Source organism: Musa acuminata, chromosome BXJ3-7 (assembly GCF_036884655.1).
Source record: "Musa acuminata AAA Group cultivar baxijiao chromosome BXJ3-7, Cavendish_Baxijiao_AAA, whole genome shotgun sequence".
Lineage (NCBI taxonomy): Eukaryota > Viridiplantae > Streptophyta > Magnoliopsida > Zingiberales > Musaceae > Musa > Musa acuminata.
This window is the reverse complement of record NC_088355.1, coordinates 8,358,666-8,382,061: the sequence shown is the minus strand read 5'-3', so window position 1 is coordinate 8,382,061 and position 23,396 is coordinate 8,358,666. Positions and strand designations below refer to the sequence as shown.

At 37.5% G+C, this 23,396-nt stretch overlaps 2 protein-coding genes across 4 annotated transcripts; one reads left to right on the top strand and one right to left on the bottom strand.

Moving 5' to 3' along the window:
* The first annotated feature begins 982 nt into the window (after nucleotides 1–982).
* Nucleotides 983–17,648, top strand: LOC135643015 (polyadenylate-binding protein-interacting protein 4-like). Its single transcript, XM_065159510.1, has 15 exons — nucleotides 983–1,175; nucleotides 3,927–4,062; nucleotides 4,150–4,311; nucleotides 4,481–4,611; nucleotides 5,107–5,294; nucleotides 5,725–5,902; nucleotides 5,992–6,249; nucleotides 7,087–7,208; nucleotides 7,353–7,401; nucleotides 7,481–7,508; nucleotides 7,897–8,177; nucleotides 8,310–8,453; nucleotides 9,454–9,549; nucleotides 9,667–9,729; nucleotides 17,354–17,648. The coding sequence occupies exons 2-15, from the start codon at nucleotides 3,933–3,935 to the stop codon at nucleotides 17,381–17,383; spliced, it is 1,860 nt and encodes a 619-aa protein (XP_065015582.1). The 5' UTR covers nucleotides 983–1,175; nucleotides 3,927–3,932; the 3' UTR covers nucleotides 17,384–17,648.
* Nucleotides 17,649–18,517: 869 nt separating this feature from the next.
* On the bottom strand, nucleotides 18,518–23,324 carry LOC103991395 (probable protein kinase At2g41970). Of its 3 annotated transcripts, none has more exons than XM_018828432.2 (8): nucleotides 23,187–23,324; nucleotides 22,445–22,600; nucleotides 20,809–21,062; nucleotides 20,589–20,715; nucleotides 20,228–20,501; nucleotides 19,327–19,459; nucleotides 19,157–19,243; nucleotides 18,518–18,819 (listed from the first exon to the last, which is right to left on the bottom strand). In XM_018828432.2, exons 2-8 carry the CDS (start codon nucleotides 22,527–22,529, stop codon nucleotides 18,697–18,699), a joined length of 1,083 nt encoding a protein of 360 aa, XP_018683977.1. In that variant the 5' UTR covers nucleotides 22,530–22,600; nucleotides 23,187–23,324; the 3' UTR covers nucleotides 18,518–18,696. The 3 variants fall into 3 exon arrangements, with proteins under 3 accessions (XP_018683977.1, XP_065015583.1, XP_009409111.1); XM_065159511.1 differs by having other exon boundaries at nucleotides 23,161–23,296; XM_009410836.3 differs by lacking the exon at nucleotides 23,187–23,324 and adding an exon at nucleotides 22,789–22,967.
* Nucleotides 23,325–23,396: the final 72 nt, after the last annotated feature.

The window sequence follows — 23,396 nt, the reverse complement described above, 5'->3', positions numbered from 1 at the left end:
TATCTAGTACATATCTCATGCTACCCAATGCATTATCCCATGTTATAATTCACCCGATATAAAATGATATATATTTTGATTATCGACTACTCGAACCATACTATATCAAGTAATATAATAAACATTGATTATAATTACTCATTTTTTATTTTATTGTGATGAGTATTTTGTATTTTCAGACACTGATGTTCTTGACTAATTATTTTCTTCAGAAGGGTTAAACATATCTTGAGGATATATATAGACCCAATAATTACCTACCGATTTTATATTTAATTTTATTGTATACAAAACAAATTGATTGGAAATGTTTCACCAAGCCTATCTTTTAATGAGAATTTACAATCATTTAACCCACTTAAATTAGAATGTGTATCTTTGATCTCTAGTTCACATAAATTCGACTTGAACTTATTAATTATATTGTTATTTATTCATATATACGAGGAAAATGATCTCAATACTAAAATAATACTCTTTCTATCAATAATAGATATAAACCCACAAACAAACAAAAAAATCAACGGACAAAATCTAAAATTTTCATTATATATGAATTAATAAAATATAAGAAATAAAATAACTCCTACGTTAACTAAAATATTAACTTCTCCTATTCTATTACCGAAAGGAGTTTTATTCTTATGCCTCTTCTAATGAGAATAACTTCTCATTATAAATTATTTATAGAATAAAAAAATCCTATTTTTTTAAGAATATTTCAAAATAAGTAATTCAAATCTTGTTATGATTTCAAAAATACATACCAATTTATACTAATATATTAGTTAATTATTTATAATTTATGATTCGTATGGATAAGATAATGGAGTAGAAGAGATTGCCTACCAAGCGGAAAGACCCCAAACCTGTTTTTGTTGCCAAAAACTCGCGAAACAGAATCAAAACGCCGTCTCGAAACGTTGCCGATGAGGAAATTATATCACGAGGAAATCACACGCTGAGGTCTCGGCCTCCGACAGAACCCACCGCGTGCCGACTCCCAACGCCTGCTTCACCCCATTTCCCCCAATTCGAAACCCTAAAACCACCCTTCCCTGCCTCTCTCCATCCGATCTCAGCCTTAAGGAGGTCCCCGTTCCAACCCCCTGCCGCCTCGATTCGTCGCCGTCGCTTATCGTATCCGCGAGTACCGATCGATCGCGACCCGCTCCGTGAGTATTCCCCCCCTCTTTTCACCAATTTTCTTCCTTCCTTGGTTCGTAGATACGAACTTTCAACGATTATTTCCTACTGGTATCGCTGATTTATCGCTGCGATCTGGAGGCCTGTTCTAGGTTTTTCTTCTTGATCTGCATTGGATAGTCTCTCGAAGTTGAGACCTATTTGGTTTCTTTTGTTGCCTTTCCTGTTAATCATTGATTTGAAACGGCTGTAGTCAGAAGAACGAGCTTGGAGTAGTTTGATGCATCTCCTGTTACATAGAAACAGGATCGTTCGTTGAGGTTCCGATCTATCTTCTTGGTTGTTAGTTTGTTTCTGGTTTTAGTTGCTTGGATTTTTGTTCAACTGATCCTAGGTTCAGAAATTTCCTTATCTGACAAATTATGCTTCCTTCTTAATAGGTAAAAGGCTCTTTGTTTATAGAAGGACTTTTGATCGACTATAACCACTTTGGCTTAACCTGTATTGTGTTACTATATTGTGCTCTAACAAAAGCTGTTTATTAGTACCCAAATCAATATATTGTGTTACTATATTGTGCCCTAACTTGAGCCATATTGGCCCCTTTAAATGGTCAAGAAGGCTAATGTTAGGCCAAATAGGCACAGCTATGCCCTTTCCTGATGAGATAATCGATTCAGGTCACATTGTAATTCCTTTCTTCTACCTTGAGTGATAGGACACCAAGCCAACTATCGTTAGCTAATCTAAATGAGTGTGTTATGCTCTGCAAACTGATGTAATTTCTCCTATATTTAGTTTTAACTTCCAATTTGGTATTAGCTTAACTAAGCTTTGTTAAAGTCAAGTTTTTCATTTTTTTGTTTCTAGTTTCAATGAAGTTGGTGAACCTAAATGATGGTAAGTCTTTTGCAAGATAATTAAAAAAAAAGATGATTGGCTTCTTAAAAATACATAAGAATGTTGAAGCAGGTGCTCAGAGCCTTAAGCTTATCATCCTCATAAAAACTCAAGACTATCAATTGACTGTGTCCATAAAAAAGGTGCCTTTGTTGAATTTATGTCTACTCCTGGAAAAAAAAAAGTCACTCTGAACTCATGGATTAGATAATGACCATATATTTTTTTTATTACACGTGTTTCTATAATATGTTTTGTGCTATCTTTTCTTTTTCTTCCTTTGTCTCTTTTTTTTTCTTTCCTCAATCGAGGAACCTCATGGATGTAGAGGTTGATTGACATCATAATAGGCGTCTGTCTTTGATGTCCACACCATAGCCCCATCTTATCTTTTTTTTCCCTACTCTTTTTTTTCTCCTTGCCTTCTCCCATCAGTGTGCCCTCCTTAAGATGATCACAAGGGTGGGTTTGATTGGTTGTTCCTTCAAAGAATTGGTCTATTTACCCCAGTACAATCTAGATTCTGGAGATTGTTTTGGGGTTACTGATATTTGTTTCCTATTTTTAAGCAGCATTTTTGTCTCTATTAATTTGAAGTGGCAGATCTAGCTCAGGATTGATGGAAATTTTTAATGTTCATATTTCACGCAATCCATCACCACATTCTAGTCAATCTTTCACTATGAAATTTAAAATCTGGGCACTTTTTTAGGAAAGATGCTTGTAGGTCGCAGATTGGTCATGGAAATAGAACGTTTAAGAAACCTATTTTTTCATATATTTTTCTTATCAAACTGAGATGATCAATGAAGCACCTCTTGGGAAGGAGTTTCTCTCCCCCACTCCTCACCCTCACTGCCATCCCCTCCATCATTTTTATATATCTTTGCATTCTTTGATTCTTCTGCCTTGTTGGATGGAGAGGAACACATTCGACTGCATTTGTTAAGGTAAGGTATGAAGTAAGGTATGCAATTTCGAATAATACCGTTCGGTACGGGCGGTACGTATCGGTCCGTCAGTTGATCGGTACACGGACCGCCTGTTACCAGACGGAACGATATATATATATATATATATATATATAATTATATATAAATATTTTTATAAAAGGCGACGTCGCGTCGCCCCGCGTGGGAGAAGGAAAAGGCGACGTCACCGAGGCGATGCAACGTCTCCTTTTATATATATATATATATATATATATATAAACAAGGCGACGTCGCCGAATTATATATATATATACCGAGCGGTATACTGCTCGGTATACAGTATCGTACCGTACCGAGCGAACGTCGAAACTCCGGTACGGTATGAAATTGCGAACCTTACTATGAAGAGGGTTGGAAGCTGCTGTAGGTTGAGGGTCACTATTGCCTGCTCAAAAGACAGATTCAACATAAATTAAAAAGGTTAAATGGTGCTACAGTTACTGATTCTTTGTATTTTAACAAGACTAGTTATCTTTATTTTGCTGGTAGTTTGGCAAAAAGAGGCAATTGCAAACCTATGCAGCCTTTCACAAAGGGTTCCATGTATGTTGTTGCTTGGATATTGTTATGTGATTGTATCTCTGGCCCTTTACTTTTTTCTTTCCTTTTTGCATGTATTTGTTTTGGTAGTCTTGGTAACATATTAGGAATGTGCAATGGGAGCTGTGTAGCTGCTTATCATGCCCTATATAGTATATACTTTGCAATACAAATTTCAAGGTTTTGGTCACTTTGTCAAAGCTACTCTAACCTCATTCCCTTCCATATCATGTACCTAGGTCTTCAGATAAATATTTTTAAATTTTTTTTGTGGTTGCTGAATCACTGATTGTCCATTACTATTTAAACTGAAACTGATATATGTGTTCTTAATTCATGTCCTCACAGAAATTAATGCAAAGAATGAATTTGCAACAAGGTAGGCCATTTGCCAATGGATATAGCAGTCGCAGAGTTGATACAGTGGTGGGGACAAGGACGGAGAGTAAGACGCAAGTGAGGAAGTCTGCTTCCCCTAATTTTGGTAATGCTAATTACATTTTTGTCTTATTAAATGCTAATTACAATGCGATGCCTTCTTAATTCTTTTAATAAATTCTTGTTGGCACAGTATCAACAAATGGCACCAGAGTAGGAAGACCTACAAGCCCATCACGTGATCGGCTAATATATGTTTTGACATGTCTTGTTGGTCACCACGTGGAAGTCCATGTGAAAAATGGATCTATTATCTCAGGGATCTTTCATGCAACAAATGCTGATGGAGATTTTGGTACATTTCCATGTTTGTTTTATGCTTGAATCTGCTGCAAGTGTTTTGTGCATGTTGTTTGGTCGCCATCCCTTCCTATGCTTGTAATTTAGTGGCCCAGTATCTGGATGGTCAAAATGACTTTGTTCCCCACCATTTTCCATCTTTAATAGCTATTTGTTGGTTGCAGAAATTGTTTTGAAAATGGCTCAAGTGATTAAGGATGGTTCTGTCAGAGAGCGGAAGTCGGATCACGATTCTATCAAGAAGCCTCAGCCAATGGTCATACCTGCAAGAGAACTTGTTCAAGTCCTTGCAAAGGTTATCTTGATTTATTGTTCATAATCTTTTAGGTTTTAAATTAAATAACTCATTGGCATTTAAGGTGGCCAATTCAAGAATTCGATTATCAGATACTAGGTCTTTAGTAGACTCTGCTGGCAGAGCACATGTTCTGTCATGGCATTCTATGCCATACCACTATCATGTCATCCATGCTAATATGTTTTGTAATCTGCTATTATGCTTGTGGTCGAGTGTCACAATAAATTGTGGGCATATGATGGATTCACTGGCATGAGCAATATTCCTCTTTCATTGATAAGATGTGCACCTTTGCAGTGTGTACATTACAATTAGGGCAGTTTGATGCCTGAGTAAATATTTCCTTATGTTTTACTTCTTTGGCTGAGTGTACATTCAGATGATTCATTGGTACTTGTTATCTTTACTCTGAAGTACACCTGCGTCATTGTATAAACTGGTTGTTGTATGGTGCATCTGATTCACTCTGTTTTTGTTGTGCCAACATATCAGGATGTGTCACTTAGTGATGAATTCACGCCTGGGCAGTCATGTGAAAAGCGGAAAGACCTTATGATAGATTCTGTTATTTCTCACTCCCATCATTTGGAGACGGAGAGGGAGCTGGCTCCCTGGATGCCTGGCGAAGATGATCCTGAATGTCCGGAATTGGAGAATATATTTGATGGAACATTTGATAGGTGAAATCCACTTTTTTCACTTGCATAGTATGGAATTTCTTTAGCATCTGTCTGCATCACCTTTTCAACATATGCCCTTTTGTTCATATTCTTCAATGTTCTACTTTGGATTCATTGTTTAACAGTTTTGCAACATTCTCGAATCATATATCCGTCAGTACTTTCGAAACATCTTATCTCAAGCTTTGTTATATTAATTGCAGACTTGCAGTTTCTCTGTTTGTCTCGCTTATGAGTTAAATGTATAGGTATCCAAATAATTTTTTCAAGAGAATTAAATATTCTTCTCAGTTCTACAGACATTCTTATTTCAAACTGCTCATTAATTTCGGTGGCATTAAATGACAAACAATGTCTTTTTTTATGCATCATCATTAAGGTGTTAGAATGTAATCTTATTCGACACATTTTTAAAAATTCTCTTATCTAGAAAGTGGGATCAGTTTGAAACCAATGAGGCTCTGTTTGGAGTAAAGAGTACCTTTAATGAGGAACTCTACACTACGAAGCTTGAAAGAGGTCCTCAGATGAGAGATCTTGAAAAGATAGCTTTAAAAATAGCTAGAGAAATAGAGGGAGAGGAAACCCAAGATCTTCATCTGGCTGAGGTAATTCTCTTTTTTTTTTTCTTGTTGATGGTTTCTAATAGGTTGCATTTCTGAAATTGTCTTGACAATTCTAAGGCTTTACATGACAGGAAAGAGGCTTTTCTTACCATGATGACTTTAACCTTGACGAGGAGAGTAGATATTCAGCTGTCCGTCGGGAAGTCAATGGTAGTGGATTAAGAGAAAATGAAAACTCAGATATGGAAGCCTATGGTTCTGGAATCATTGCAGGATCTCTTGGTCTTGCGACTTCTGGATCATGCTCTGATTCTTTAAGCAAAAAAAATGGTAATGAAGCACAAGCATCATGTAATGAAACACAGGCATCTTCTACCAGTTCATCAGTGGTAAACACTAAACACCAACAAATTTTTGTCTTCTTTTCTGCTGATATAAATGGTTTTAAGATCCACCATACTATTTGTGTTGAACATGTTGCATGTACAGTTATTTAAGTGCCACAATCTTTGTCAGTAGCCATCTATTTAAGTTTGGAGGAAAATGTTTAGTGTTTCTGACATTAGGCTTCTGGGGTGCCATTTGATGTTCAATCCATAATGGGTGGTCTTCTTGTCAAGAAATGAATCTTATGGTTTCTGATTTATGTTATAATTTGAAATGGTCAAATATTTGTATCTAACCTTGATTGTATTCTTGTCAAGAAATGAATCTTATGGTTTCTGATTTATGTCATGCTTCATTGGGTTATAATTTGAAATGGTCAAATATTTGTATCTAACCTTGACTGTATTCTGGAATCAATCATGTTGGCAGGACAATAATTGTAAAGCCAAAGCATTAGTTTGGTTTACTAATTATTTTTCTTTATTTTCTCTAAGGAGGCAAAGAATATGAACTTCATTGCTGTCTCTGTTGGTACTTGCAATTCATACTGCCTGTTTTATAGCTCTAGTTGAACTCAACCTGAGGGCCAAGTTAAACTACTTTGGTAAGATTTTTAATCCACAAGATAAACACCAAAACAGGCTCTAGCAATAATTTGGAGTTATTTGTCAAGTATCGAGACTAGCCAAATTACTTCACAAGAGGTTAGGTATTGCTTATAATCTTGTCACATTTATCATCCAAAATGTAATACTAAAACTATAAGTTATACCCATCATGTTTCTTTGAAAGAAATCTGCTTTTGTCTTAATGGTGTTTGTTTTTAATAAAATGTGCAGGTTGAGGAGGCATGCTTGTACACTCTTGCTGATAAGGGCTTAGGTCTCTCTTCCGTTGATGTTAGTAGTGAGTTAAAGTCTGACTGTATTGCACGGAGTTCATCCTTGGAGGACGAGATCAGGTTTGCTGCCTGCCAGATCATTTTAATCTGCACTTGACCCTTCCAAATGGAATTGTTGTAATGAGAATACGATAGAATGCTCATAATGGATGTTTATTGGACAATTATTATATTCCATTAATTTGATGTCTATACTGTATTTAGGCTGGATGATAACCAGATCAAAGATCAAGGTGGCAAGAGCGAGCGTATGGTTAGTTATATTTACTATCACAATTTTGTGCAACCACTGATACCTCTTGGCTTGCTTCTGACATGATTTTGTTCTATAGGCTATTCAGGATTCTCAGACGTCTGATGGTAAGTATTGGTTTGATTAGACTGTTGCCGAACTACAATTCTAAACTTGATTGAATATTTTGGCATTATCATCTTGTTTAGTATTTCTTATTTGTATAACTGGAAATCAATTCTTCTGCAGTTGTTACTTCTTTGTATTACTACAAATGTCTCTAGTATCATATTGTCCTACCTGGTTTTGATTATGCACCAGTAGTATCTTATATTTTCTGAATGTGTCCTGAGTTGCTTGGATAATTGAAGAACACAGTATTTCCATCTAGTACTATCATTTTAAGCCACAAATTTACTTTGGAGAATGGTTGTTGCATAAATATTCTTCTTGCTACGTTTTTATGTTTTGCTTTACCTTTCTGAGGATGACCTACTAATGCTCTTCATTCCACAGATGTGAATACGTCAATAAAATCGGAGGAAGTATCTATAAGTGCCCCTTTGTATGATCCTTCATCTTCTGGTCAAGGAAATATAATTACTGAATCTTCAGATTCTCCAGTACGTGGCAAATTGCCTGCTGCTAGTGAATCTGTTGACCCCCCTATACGACAAGGCAGTTCCACTTCATCTTCTGAGTATGCACATGCTGAGTCAAATCGTCCCTTCTTATCACCAAGCACTTCCTGTGGATCATTATCTTCAGAAAAGTCAACATTGAACCCAAATGCTAAGGTGATTTGTTGGTGGAGGCTTTTTTTTAATAATATATAATGATTTCCGGCTTGGTTGATATGCTTCAAGTCCAATTTATTTATTATTCCTTTTATATTTCAGCCTAGTTTACTCACTGCTTCTGTGGCACAGGAATTTAAGCTCAATCCAAATGCCAAGAGTTTTACCCCATCATCTTCTGTGAGGCTACATGCAGCAATACCTGATGGATCCTTTTATCAGGCTAGTAATGTAAATGCTGTTCAGCATATGCATGGTCTACCTATGGGAGTGGGGGTAAGATATTAAAGTTGTGTCCTTGTTCATCATGTTTTTCTTTTTTTTTTTGGTTAAAATGGTTATGTTGATAAATTGCTTAATTTGTAATTTATTTTTTCTTTTGCACTTCCTTCATGCTGCAGTATCCTTATTGATAATATAGCGCCTTTTCTTTCTTCTGAACCTTAGGGTCATTAGAATTTGATGCTGTCTTTGTGTTGGTAATTTTTTACTTTGGATTGGCTTGTGTCATTAGTTATCATATATGAAGCATGGTTTTCAATTCCAGTCCAAGATCCATCCTAGTTCCTGGACGGACCAGTATGGGTCCTGGTATGCAGGACATGGACCAAAGAGGAGGGAGAGAAGTGGGCAGGAAGAGGAAGTGATGGGTCTGTGTATCATGGGGGCAGTGATGGTGACTACGTGAGGAAACAGTGGCAGTGATGGGAGGAGTGGATACTGAGGATTTTATTGCTGTTGACAGCCAACATCTGCTGTCAACAGTTGAAAGACAACTTTATTCAGTCCAGCTGAAATAATTAAAAAAATCCTGTTCAGAACCGGATTGGATAAGTTTGCACTGTCTCCATACTGGAACCAGGTCGAAATGGTAAATATCAGTTGGTATGTACTAGCTGATTTTCTTGAATCCTGTGTGGAAATCTTACATGAACAAAATCACTAGAAGTCGCCAAATTGGTTTATGTTCAGTCTTCCAGGTAACTGGGATGGCTGCCAAATTGGTTTAAATTGACAATCAAAACTTACAGCATGAACAAAGTCACTATAGTTTAGTTGTTGGTCAAGACACCAGTTATATCAGCCAACTTTTAATTGGTAGTGAATTGGAAGAATGCATATCAGACATCCACATTTTTTTTTTATTGTTGATGGTTGCTGAACTTTAACCAGTGGTGTAAGTTGCATGCGAACTGCATTGTTTTCCATTTTTCAGTTTTGATCCTTTGATATCCTTGGTCATTCTTTTTAATGTCTTGTGCCCACATATTTATAGGTTGGTCCATCATTTAGCCATCAGCCTGTCTTTTACAATCCACAGGCTGCACAGATACAATCACCGCAAGCATACATCAATCCTAATGGGCCAGTGGTATGCAATTTCCTTATATCTACTTAGTTTTGTCTGCAAGGAAGAGTCTTCTTCAGGAATATCCAGTTGTTTTTGCAAGATTGTGCCCATTTAGTGATACTCCATTATCTTTTGCAGTATGGCCAGCAGATGATTGTTGGGCAGCATCCACAATTTTATTATGTTCAGAGCTATCCACCTGTAAGTTAACTTGTCTAGTTCTACCTTTTGATTCATTATTCTATTTTTTTTCTTTTAAGTACATTAGAATGTCTGTTATGGATTATTTGCAGTGCGTCATTTATTTGGTCTATTTATAAATGAAACTAAGCTGAATACTCAGGTTATCTTTTAAACAGTTGCAAATTTAGATGCTGCAATTTATGCAGAGTTGTTCACATGACTTTATTTCTTATATTAATTAGTTGAAGTATTAGGAGGAATGAAGTAGTATATGACACTGCTGCAGATGTATGATGGAATCTATGAAAACATGATGCTTCTTTTTCGTTTCTGACAAAAGTTTTAATTCTGTTTAAAATTTCAAGTTTGTGCCACAGAAAATTACTGTCCTATACTTGGAATTAAAAGTAATTTTAGAGCAAAAATATGTTTTCTTATTGTTAAGAGAAGTTACATGTCTGTATATGTTTTTATTATATACGGTTATTGGCTGAGCCTGATAAGATTTATTGTTTGTTTCATGAAATTTTGTAACAAATCATACAAATGGTCAAAATTGAACTCTCCAATATGATTCATATGGAACTTGATGACTACTATCCTACATATAATTGTTCCAATTATCTGGTATGAAGACTGATACTTTCAAGTTATGTAATATTTTGATCAGGCATATACCAGTTTTTGATATAAGCCTGCTAGTACATGATTAAAAACATCCTCCAAGCTAAAATAAACGTGCTTTTAAAAACACATATTAGCCTTTTCCATTGGTAAAAATATACACAACTGACTGTTGGAAGTCACTTACCTCGAGGACAAGATGTGATTGACAATTGTATTGAATGAATGTGCAGCATATCACATTCTGTTTAATTGCCTAATATAACTATATTATCTTCCTTGTCCAAAACAAGCTATTCTTTAGTTTCTTGATGTGATTTTGTCCTTGATATGCCTTAATGCTACATTAGTTACAGATGCTTTTTTCATATCCCTATACTTGGTTTATGATTTTGACCAAGCATTTCCTTGACACACATTTCTGTTAGATGGCTAGCACATTATTTCCATGTGCCATGTGGATGGTGTGCCAATACAATGCCAACAGCATAAAATGGGAAATAGGGAGTGTTAGGATCGAGTCGGGCACTAAGAGAGAGAGAGAGAGAGAGAGAGAGGGGGGGGGGGGGGGGGAACTTGAAATAAGAAAAATTAGAACAATTACAGGAGAAACGATCGGGAAACTTGAAATAAGAAAAATTAGAACAATTACAGGAGAAACGATCGGGAAACTTGCAATAGGAAAGATTAGAACAATAACAGGAGAAACGATCGGGAAACTTGCAATAGGAAAGATTAGAACAATAACAGGAGAAACGATTGGGAAACTTGCAATAGGAAAGGTTAGAACAATAACAGGAGAAACGATTGGGAAACTTACCTTTCAAAGATTTCGATCCGAAGATCCAAAGAAGGTGTCAGCCCAAATCCTTCTACTTTTCCTCCGTGTCCTCTCTCTGTTTCGTTTTGTGCTCTCGTTTTCTTTCTTTCTTCGCAACTACACCACGTGTCGAACATCGAGGCACAGTCACCTGCTCTCTCTTACTCTCATTCCTTCTTTTTTTTTCCCCAAACGCAGCTTCCATAGCCACCGTCGCTGCCACAGTCGCAGCCCCTTCCACCGCACTACCTTCCTCCCTTCTCTCGTTCCTACTTTTTCTTTCCCAAACACAGTTGCCGCAGACATAGCAGCCACCACCGCAGCCGCAATCACGACGACGACCCCTTTTTTTTCTCTTTTCTTTCTTTCTCTTTCCCAAAAGCAGCTACTGCAGCCACCACCGTTGCCGCAACTATCGCATCCAACGTCGCAGCCGCAGTCGCAGCCACGGCCGTAGCCACCTGACAAGTTTTATAGTGGTTCAGTCGTCGTAACCTACATCCACTCCCGATTCCTCTTCACTCGAGGCCATTAGCTTCCACTATCGATCTTCTTTCAATGGGCGAAGATCAACTACCCTTATAACTCGATTTTCCTTTTGATAGGTTCAGGAGAGAACTTTTACACTCCCACTATCTCCTCTCTTAAACTTCACCAACACTTAGAGCTTGAGAGGAGTTATCACAAGATTATAACAGGGTTTTTCTTTCTTTTTGCTCTCAGTTATTGTGTATGCTGAGCAGAGATGAGAGGTATTTATAGGTCCCAAATGGATTCAAACTTAGAGCCTAAAAGTGTCTCATCCTCGGTTTTCAGGGTACTGGCGGTAGCACCGCCTGCAGCACTGACACTGGGCGGTACTATCGCTTGACATAGTCTTGGAGACTGTCTCGGAGAGTGAGCCACTAGCGGTGCCACCGCCTGACCCAACTTTTGGGTCACTGAATGAGCCTTTTTCTTGGCCTAAAACAATCCTAATTCAGGCTCAATTGGCACCTAATTGAGTTGGCCTAATTATATTCTAAACCAACTTAATTACGACCTAAACTAACTCGACCTAGACAAATTATTACAAAGCACGAATCATCTGTTGTTCGACATGTCATTGGTTCTTCCGGCGCTTCGTCCGATCCTCCGACGTTTCGTCCGATCTTTCGGCACATCGTCCTCTCCTTCGGCGTATTGCCCAATCGGTATGTTGACACTCTCAACTTTCGATCTCCTTGCGCAATGTCCGATCCTTCGGCCCGATGCCCAAATTCATGGCACGAAGTCTTCTGCTGACACGTCGATCGATCCTCTGGTCCGACGTCCAATCTTCTGACATGTTCAACTCCGACCCAACATCTGACTCCTCCTACTTTAATCAATTTGCCTCTCTTGATCGAAGCTAGTCCTGCGTCATTCAAAACACAGATTAGATTATAATATTATCAATTGGTTTCATCATCAAAATTTGAGATTCAACAATCTCTTTTTTTTTCATGATGACAACCAATTGATGACGAAGTTAACCGTAACTCCCCCTATCAATATGCCATATTGATAGAACCTTGAATTCAAGTTGAATTCAAGTTAAAGCAATTTTAATCATGAATCCAAGCAATATGTTATATGCATATCATTGCATTGCATGCATCATTATCATAAGTTTTGCATGAATCATCATAAATATTTCAAATCATCATGGTATCAAAATATCAAAGTATATTAAATCCTACCATGTATGATCATCATATCTTCTCTCCTTTTATCATCAACAAAAAGGAGAAGTGCAACTATCAAGTTTTAGAGATATGAAAGCTTAGCTATTTAGCAAATTTTTCATCACTTTAGAATATGCAAGTTAGTGAGTTCTTTCGTCTCTTTTGAGAGGTGCAAGATAACATGTTTTTGCATCTTCTTGAAATGTGCAAATTAGCAAAATTTGCTTCTCTTTTGAGATGAGCAAGCTAGCAAGTTTGTTTTTCTTTACGATGTGCATGCCAGCAAATTTAGCAAGTTTTACATCATTTTCGAATATGCAAGCTTAGTAAATTTTACAATATTTTAGAACATGCAAGCTAGCAATTTTATCTCCCCCTTTGTCATTATCGAAAAGAAGGGAAGAATACAATTTTGTATTTCTTTTCCTTTTGCATCAATTTTCACATCATGACAAAGATAAATAACAAAGATAAATTTACATCAATATTTCAATCATTACAAGGCATACAAGCCATAAATACAAAGGAATCATGTCATGAAAGGTATAACATTAAAGATCATGAAGGATTAAGTCATGAATACCAAAAGACATGATTTATTTTAACAAATCTTCTTTTTAGTAAATAACGAATAGAATCATAGGAGATCAAATAAGATATCTTGATTCAAATAAATCTCAAATTATTAATGTCAAGAATCAAGTTTCATTTGGATAAATCTTCTCTTAGACGAGTAAATCATACGTGAATCAAGAAAAACGTTTCATATAAAATACATCTCAAGTCGCAAACATCGATAAATGATTCGATTGGATATATCATCTCATTATTAAAACGAATCATACGAAAAGAAATCCAAAATCATCATCAAAATCACTTTTTGGAAAATTTAATGAAAGCAACGTAGATAGATTTTTATAAGATTAAAAATAGCTCAAGTTCTTTTAGTTCCAAATTTTGTGATTGATTTCATACTATAGTCTTTCTTACAAAGGCCATGCATCATCATTTATAATTGAAAAGCAATATGAGAATCATCAAGATCAAGGTCTGCAATTTCGTATCGTATCGGAGTTTCGACGTTCGCTCGGTATGGTACGAAACTGTATACCGAGCGGTACATCGTTCGGTATACCGCTCGATATATATATATATATATATATATATAATATAACTCGCTTCTCTCTTCTCCCAGGCGGGGCGATGTCGCCTTGTTTATATATATATATATATATATATAAATTAATATATATAAAAGATTATATATATTTTTTATTTAAAAGGCGACGTCGCCGAACGTTGCCTTTTTCTAATATATATATATATATTATTTTTATTTTATTATTATTTTTCGTTCCGCTCGATAGCGGGCGATCCGCGTACCGCCCGTACCGGGCGGTATCATTCGGTATTGCCTACCTGTACGGGCGGTATCATTCGGTATTGCCTACCTTGATCAAGATACACATTATTACTTCATTATATCATTAAAACATCAAGCATGATTTTATTAAACATAACACATTTCAATCAAAATTATTTTGTTTGTAATGCATTTTTCTTTTTAAATGAATCTAACTTTTCATGCTTAATGCTAGGAGTTAACATGCAATTGTCATGCTCACATTTTAATTATTATTATTTTAAAATCACTAAAAAGAGAAGCATGATATTTTATTTTATTTTATTTTTTATTTTTTTACTAACTAATTTAAAAAACAACTCATGAAAAGCATCAAGTAATTTTAAAATAAGGTAAAAGAAATTCGTTTGAGTTGTTTACCTCATCTTTCTATTAGATGGCTAGCACACTCTGTGTTATTTCCATGTGCCATGTGGATGGTGTGCCAATACAATGCCGACAGCATAAAGTGGGAAATAGGGAGTGTTAGGATTGAGTCGGCACTAGGGGGTGGGGGTGAATTAGTGCTTACGTAGAAATCACGTCGGTTCGAAAATCTTTCGTTCGATGAAAACCGATATCGGAAAGATGAGTTTAACTTGAATGCTCGTTCGTAAGCGTAGTGAAAACAGTAAGCAAGTAAGGCAGTTTGCAGTAAAGGTAAATAGCAAAAATAGAAATGCAAACCAAGTTTTATAGTGGTTCGGTCGTCGTGACCTACATCCACTCCCGATTCCTTTTCACTCGAGGCCACCAGCTTTCGCTACCGATCTTCTTTCAATGGACGAAGATCAACTACCCTTACAACTCGATTCTACTTTTGACAGGTTCAGGAGAGAACCTTTACACCCCCACTACCTCTTCTCTTAAACTTCACAAACACTTAGAGCTTGAGAGGAGTTCTCACAATATTACAACAGCCTTTTTCTTTCTTTTTGCTCTTAGTTCTTGTGTATGCTGAGCAGGGATAAGAGGGGTCTTTATAGGCCCCAAATGGATTCAAACTTAGTATCGCCCAGTCAAGTTGTACCATCGCCCAGTTTGGTGGTACTACCGCTTGACACAGTCTTGGAGACTGTGTCTCGGAGACTGAGCCACTAGCGGTGCCACCGCTTGACCCAACTTTTGGGTCACTGAATGGGCCTTTCTCTTGGCTCAAAACAGCCCCAATTCGGGCCCAGTTGGCTTATAATTGAGTTGGCCTAGTTACATTCTAAACCAACTCAATTACGACCTAAACTAACTCAATCTAGACAAATTATTACAAAGCACGAATCATCTCTTGTCCAGCATGTCATTGGTTTTTCCGGTGCTTCGTCCGATCTTCGGCTTTCTCCGATCTTTCGGTGCATCGTCCTCTCCTTCGACGTATTGGCCAATTGGCATGTTGACACTCGCAACTTTCGTTCTCCTTGGCGCAATGTCCGATCATTCGGCCCGATGCCCAAATTCATGGCACGAAGCTTTCTGCCGACACGTCGATCGATCCTCCGGCCTGACATCCAATCTTCTGATATGTTCAACTCCGGCCCAACATCCGATTCCTTCTACTTTAATCAATTTGTCTTTTCTGATCGAAGCTAGTCTTGCGTCACTCAAAATGCAGATTAGATCATAACATTACCAATTGGTTTCATCATCAAAATCCGAGATTTAACAGTGAGAGGGTGGGAGGTGGCTGAGAGGGATGGATGGAGGGAAGGATGTTCTGATTGTTTTTTGATTTCCCACCCCCTCTGGTTCCAGCCAATTTGTTAATTGGTTTGCCAAAAAAAAAAAGAGGCTGTCTCTACCATCAAAATCAGTTGATTTGGGTCATTATTAATCCTAAACCCTACAAACTGCCCCAAACTTGAATATGATCCTGAAAACTTTGGTCATTTCATGAAGCAACTATTAGTAGTTCTTGAGACAATGATATAATATACTTGTGTGTGGGTAATTGTGTTCCTAACCTTTTGGTTTGGAGCAGAAATTAAACCGCTTCCCAAGGCACCTGAGCTCTATCAAGCTGATTGTACAGATCTATTATACATGTGCGTATAAGTAATTGTTATAGGTTGGTTATTGATTCCAATGTATACATATGGTTAAAATCTTTAATATACTAATGTATTCCCTTTTGATAAAAGTGATGTAAATATCCAGTCCCCTGACATGAAGGATGTTCATACTAACTACATCATGGTTTGCACCCTTGTTAGAGTATAAATTTTCCATCCTCAACTTCACTTTTTACCTCTTCTGCTGATAGCGTCTATATAAAACTGTAGGATCCTTTCTGCAAGATAATTTTATTATGTATTTTATTTTCTAAAACACTGGAAAATATCATTTGAAGGTGATCAAGGAATTGAATTAGAATGTGAATTTTTGTTCTTCCAGTTCGGGTCAACTTTTATGTATAAACTAGAGTAGCAAATTTGTCTCTGTATAAACGTAGCTCAATTCATTGCTTTGAACTTTTTTTCACATATAGGATATTGCAAATAGCAAAGATCACCCCCTGATACAACCTGGTTCCAGTGGATTTTTTCCATCCATCATTATACCTCAAGCAGATAATACTTGGAACTTGTTGGTAGTTGAAATAAGTATTTCAACCTGTCAATGATAATTAAATAGTCAGTACAAGTTGGGTGAGGCTTTGCTGTTTATGCATCAGATAGACACTTTGATGTCTTGTTGCAGTACATGGAAAAACTTGTAATGAAGTGCTAAAACGAAATCGACTTTGCTCAAGCCATGTGTTTATGATAGTGCTTAATCAGGACTTGGGAGTTTGAGCTCCACGATTTTAGTGCCAACTGATATCCACACTAGCCATCCATCCTTGGTTGATCCCTTTCAGCCGTTAGGAGTTGTCCGCTCTAGAGTGGGTCCTGTACATTTCATCTCTTTTAAATATTATCGAAGGATTAAATATGATCTTATTATCAGGTGCTTGCTCTTCAATTCTCCAACCATCGAAGGATCAAATATGATCTTATTATAACTTAGGTCATCTTTTATTACCCTGCAACAATATCATCTTCGTTTTGTTCCTATTCCCGACTTTGCTTTTATTTTTTGTTTTTTATCACTTTGCAGGAAATGCCACACAAAGGGAGAAAATTTTAATGTATGGTTTGTTTGCCTGCTGCTACCACCATCACTTTGTTAGTGATTTTTCGTGACCTGTTTTCTGCAATCACTAAGGAGGAGGACAACTCACAATCGAACCAATGGTGGATTTGGCATGTTGGCGAAGATGCCTCGCTGAGAGGAATTACTTGACTTCACAATTTGATCTTTCACGTGGATGTAAATTATATAATTGTCTGCAAGACCTTGAAACAATGTAGCTAATGTTAAAACAGCTTTGGGCGGCATATGAATTTGATCATCCCGAAGAAAGTTGCTCTGGTGGAACAAATACTTATATTAGTCTTCTTGGGTGGTTGATTGGAGCTGAGTGATCTAGATACTTATATAAGCAGCGTCCAGGACGTTATCTAGATGATCTAGATGACCGAGATTTAGAGCTGAGTGATCCCAATTCTAGGGCTGGCCCTGGTAGCTGAGTGATGATCTAGATGACCTGAGATTTAGAGCTGTTCCGAGGTGGAATCGTATCTTACCATATCTTGCAGTCGTTTGCCGTGGCATGTAGGTGAATTGATATTTTACATCCTTGGTTGTTTTGGGCTTGCAATTTGTGCTTTTTATCTTTTTTTAATGTAAACACAATATGGCTAGTCAAATTGGAAAAGACTTGGGATTTTAAGGTCTTGGGATCAAAGACTGTCTGTCACATGATTTTTAATGTAAACACAATATGACAGTCTTGGGATCAAAGACCGTCTGTCACATGATTTTAAGGTCTTGCGATCAATTTATCCTTTTATTCTATAATGTGTCATGTCGCACACTGGCTGGATACAAAATCCATCCAGCTATTTGGGTAAGCCCGATCATCATGGGTATAATGACCCTCTTTCTTGTTCCTACTCAAGGAATCTTTGGGCACCAAATGTTAGGAAGCCGACATCTCATCACCCTCACATCCACCCACCCAGAAAACTGGCGTTCACTGCCTCGTCGAGGCCGCCTCCACGTATAGGGTGCATGATGCATGTCGCCACTCTTTCTTCTGCCTTGTTCATCCTGTGACGCGAGAGTAGAGCCAGCCAACCTAATATGCCAAAATTATGGACCCTGGCTTTGCCATTTCGGGTCATCAGAATCGAAGATATAATCATAATACTCCGCTCGACAAAGAAATTTTCTAGATTATCTCAACAATATCATGTCTAAGATAATAAGACCGAGTCTCTGACACATGACGAGTGCGCGCATTCACAAAAAAATCCGCAGGATCAGTAGATATACAATAAAATCTCATGAAGGTGGAGAGATGAACGAACTATGCCACGATCGACGTGAGGGGTGGGTCACTGATGGTTGTCCTGCCCTGGTTTTGTGTTGAGAAGTGGCTGAAGTGCCTTCACCACGATCGTCATGTTCGGACGGAAGTCTGCCTCGTACTGCACGCACAACGCTGCTACTGCGGCCAGCTGAACACCAGAGAGAATACCAAGTCATGCAAATGCGTACGTACAACCTTTCGGATACTTTCTTCACATCCTTTTTGACTTCCCCCCGTCCCAGGAATGGATTAAAAATATAAAATTATAAATCACGTTAAGCTAAGCTTTCAGATTTTAAATTATATTTATGCTGAAGCCTAATCAAACTTGCTTGTGAGTGGGGATGTTGGATTTTAGTATAGATTGGCATCATTTCCCTATAGTTTCAGAGATCGAGACAACCATCACTCGATCTAAGTGTTTATCGGTTGCTGACGATGAAAAATCACAATGGAAGCTAATCAGAGAGATGTAGAAGCCAAACCTTGGCGACGGCTTTGGGGGGGAAATCGTTCTCCAGCTTCGGGTCCACGCACTGCTTAACCTTGTCTTCGCTCAACCTTGGAGTCGCCTGCAGGTGTGTGATGCAGCAGATTCAGGAACATGCAGTAGTAGCGTCAGCGTTACTTGTAAATAGCATCAGGTAAAACTTACCCAAGTGACAAGACTCTGTTGTCCCTTTGGCATGGTGTGATCTACAGGTTTTCTCCCCGTTAGCAGCTCCAGAAGGATGACGCCAAAACTATAAACATCACTCTTCTGTGTCAGCTGCCCGGTCATGGCATACCTGCAAGTCAGAAAATTATTAAGAATTGAGTTATCATGCCATGCTTCTGAGGCAACATAACGAAGCCAATATATAATAACCTTATAAAGTTTGAAGATAGCATATTTCTCATTACAAATTCTGATGCAGCATATATATCTCTCTAAATGTCGAGATCCTTCACACATACTATTGTCATGAACATCTATCTATTCAGCAATTCCAAATCAAGTAAGCACTTTTTATCATGATCAACATTAGTTTATTTAATTTCAACAAGTACACAAAAATATAAAATATCAGAAGTGCCCTTGATGTTTAGAGGGGAATAAGAAAATCACTGATTTTAGAGGGTTACGTTAGTACTTTTGCCTAAAAGGAAATAAGAAAGTACAAACAAAGGATCTTCTATTTTATATGTTTACAAGAAAAAAAGACTGTATAGATCCTATAGATGAGATGCCCTACACATTCCAAACTCAATTTAAAAGCATATATATATATATATATATATATATATATATATATATATATATATATATATATATATATATATATATATATATATATATATATATATATATATATATATATATATATATATATATATATATATATATATATATATATATATATATATATATATATACTACTCAGCTGTCTCATGTGGTCAACACATCATCATTTTTAAGACTAATGGCATTTCTGCTAATTATCTTGCACCTGTTTGCATCATTTATGAATGGTTCTTTCCATTAACTAAAGTAGAGATAGGAGTGCAGAACTTACTCAGGAGCATGATAGCCAAAAGTCCCCAACACTCGAGTAGAATGCAGACGAGCCGCCGTATCAGGAGACTGGTTTGTCAGATTAAAATCCGCAATCTTGGAAGCATAATCATCAAAGAGAAGAACATTGCTGGATCTGACATCCCGATGAACAATCGGAGGCTGCACTTTCTCATGAAGATACTCGAGGCCTCTTGCTGCACCATAAGCAATCTTCACTCTTTGGCTCCAGTTAAGGAGTGGACCAGGTTCAGCACCTTGCACACCTTTCCTCCCTGTTCAGGAACAATGCAGCCTCACATTAGCCAAAGAGTAACTATATGCAAGAAAGAGATCACAGGATACATATCATCATGGTATACCATGCAAAGTGTCATGTAAAGATCCTTTTGCAGCAAACTGATACACCAATATCCTGTTATTTGCTTCCAAACAGTATCCCAACAACTCAAGAAAAAAATCATTCTTAAGTCTGGAGACCATCGATAACTGCAGCAGCAGCATTGTTAAGAAGAAAGGATCAGATCAGTGTACAATTAAGGATAGACAAACAATATGTACTTATCTAATTCATGTACATACCTGAGCAGCAAAATCAGAATCAGGATCATTTGAGGCACTAGGATCCAGCTTCTTTATCGCAACAGGTTCTCCTGTACTCAGAGTTGCTTGGTAGACTTGTCCATAAGATCCTTCTCCGACCAAAGCCTTCTGACCAAAATTACTGGTCAGTCGATTCAGCTCAGCCAATGGTATGGCTGGTATTTCGATCGGCAGCACCTTTGCAGGTGCCCCACTTTTCATTGTACCAGGTCCCCTTGGATCTCTGCCTTGACCTAAATCAGGGGAGAGCAACAACAAGATGTAAACTCAACTGTCAAATATTACCTGCAAGCACCCAAAAAAATCCCCAAACAGCCACTCCAAAGAGCAATTGATCTTTCAGAATCAGTAAAGAAGTTACTTATGAGTAGATCTAGCTGATTTGTGAATAAGAGTAATGAGTCCTTGGAGTGATGCATAAAGCATCTCATTAGGTTTGACTATGAGGATGCTTTCATGTCCATACTATACTTCCAAGAGATTATTGTAAGGCTGCATTGCAATTCTCAAATCCTATATGAGATGGCAACATACCTTCACCATCAATATGCATCTTTGGTTTTGCAGTTAGGCCATGTAACATATGTTGCATCCAGATTATGGTAGCCATTCACTGAATGTTGGATAACTTACGACATTTCTAGTACACAGCTAGAACCCTAAACTTCCATATTGGCAACTGATAGGAATGTGCCAAGAAAGACTTAAGAAGAAGGACTAAAAGGAGCATATTGAGATGGCCCTTTTATGTTGCAAAATCCAAGAACAAACAGAACAATATATAAGCTTATTGAAAATTGTTGTCCACAACAAACTAAATATCGCTAAGCATGTTCATTGGGTGGTACCTCACTGCTTATTTTCTTTTCTCTTAGATATCAAGGCTGTCCTCTGATACTAACTAAACAGCAACCAAGAATGTGTCACCTCAATACTTTTCAAGTTAACTTAAGAAAACCTCCAAAGAACAAACAATCAATTGCCATGTTGTTCCTCATTTTAACAACCATTGATTTCAATACCACCTTAATGCCTCATTTTTGAAAATTGGTGTTTCCACTAAGTGGTTATACAAATTAGTTAGCCTAGACAATTACTAGTTACCATGTAAATTCATAACATCATCTCGCCATACTAAAATTATATATATATATATATATATATATATATATATATATATATATATATATATATATATATATATATATATATATATATATATATATATATATATATATATATATATATAATGTTAACATCACAAAAGATAATGCTGAAAAAAGTAAGAGCAGGATCTGGGTACTGCTCCTAAGAGATATGAGAAAAGATTGAGTGCTATGTCCTTCGTAAGAATATTTCATCAAGGGGTAAATAGAGATGATAGGATTTTCGGACCAAAAGAAAGCCTATAACATCTGTTTGAATGGTAGAGCTGCACAAGAGTTATGAATTCTATGTGGGGAAATATAAAGCCGAAAACCAATATGCTTTAACGAGTAAAATTCCAGGATCAAACTACTATGGCACCTGAATATGTGTTCTTCGGATGACTACCAAAACCTAAATAACCGACCTACTAGATGAATCAAAGGGTAGAAGAAGGGGACAATTATACCAGGAGCAGCCCGGTTTGGGGGCGCCGCATGTTGGCTAGCCGGTGGACCGAAGAACTCCTCCTCTACACCTCCACAGCACAGCATATTGAGAGAGTCTTGCGTGGGTGCTAATTATCCTCCCTGAGCGGGTGGCCTGGAAGCACCAAATTCTCCCCCTAACAAACACACGAAGAAATTTTCTAAGTAGGGTTCTCCAAAATCATCAAGCAAGCATCAAAGAACCCCGAGAAAACATGAATCAAAGCTCAAATATTTTCCGATTCAACTCATATGGTGTTCGAAGAAAGAAAGAAAACAGAAGAGAACATGCTTCAACGAGGGAACGAGAAAGAAAGATGCGGACCGGGATCCAAGATCAGCGAAGAAGGCTAGCCATCTCCTGATGGGAACGTGTAAAGGGGAAGACTCCGCCCGCCTGATGAGAGGAGAGTACAGAAGAATATGAGGCGGGAGGAGCGGGGCAAAGGAGAGGCAGGACGGACGAGAGGAAGAAGGAGAGGGAGAGGATGATGGCGTGGTTGGTGAGGCGAGGAGGACGAGTTTCGCGGGAAAAGCGGGCCAGTTAAAATAGACAACGAAAATACAATTAAAAAAATGAAAAAGGAGCCCAAACCAAAATAGAACGTGCTTTCACGTTTGTCTTTTAAATAATAATAATAATAATAATAATATAAATACAATTACTAGTGATTTATATTTCCTGCATGTTTGTTACATTGAGCAGTTTGCTTGAAATCTCACGAGGCACGTCGCCCACCGCCCCAGTGTTCCGTCCCATGTTTCTGTGTTGGCCCAAGAAGAAGTAGAATTCGTCAGCATCGGCTCGTCATTGATGGTTTACGCTTTCGTCCATGGCCGACCCATATCGTTACGGTGCTCCGGTGACAAAATAGACGAAAAAAATGGATAAGACAGCATCAAACAGGTTATGTGACGGTCACCTGCTTGGCA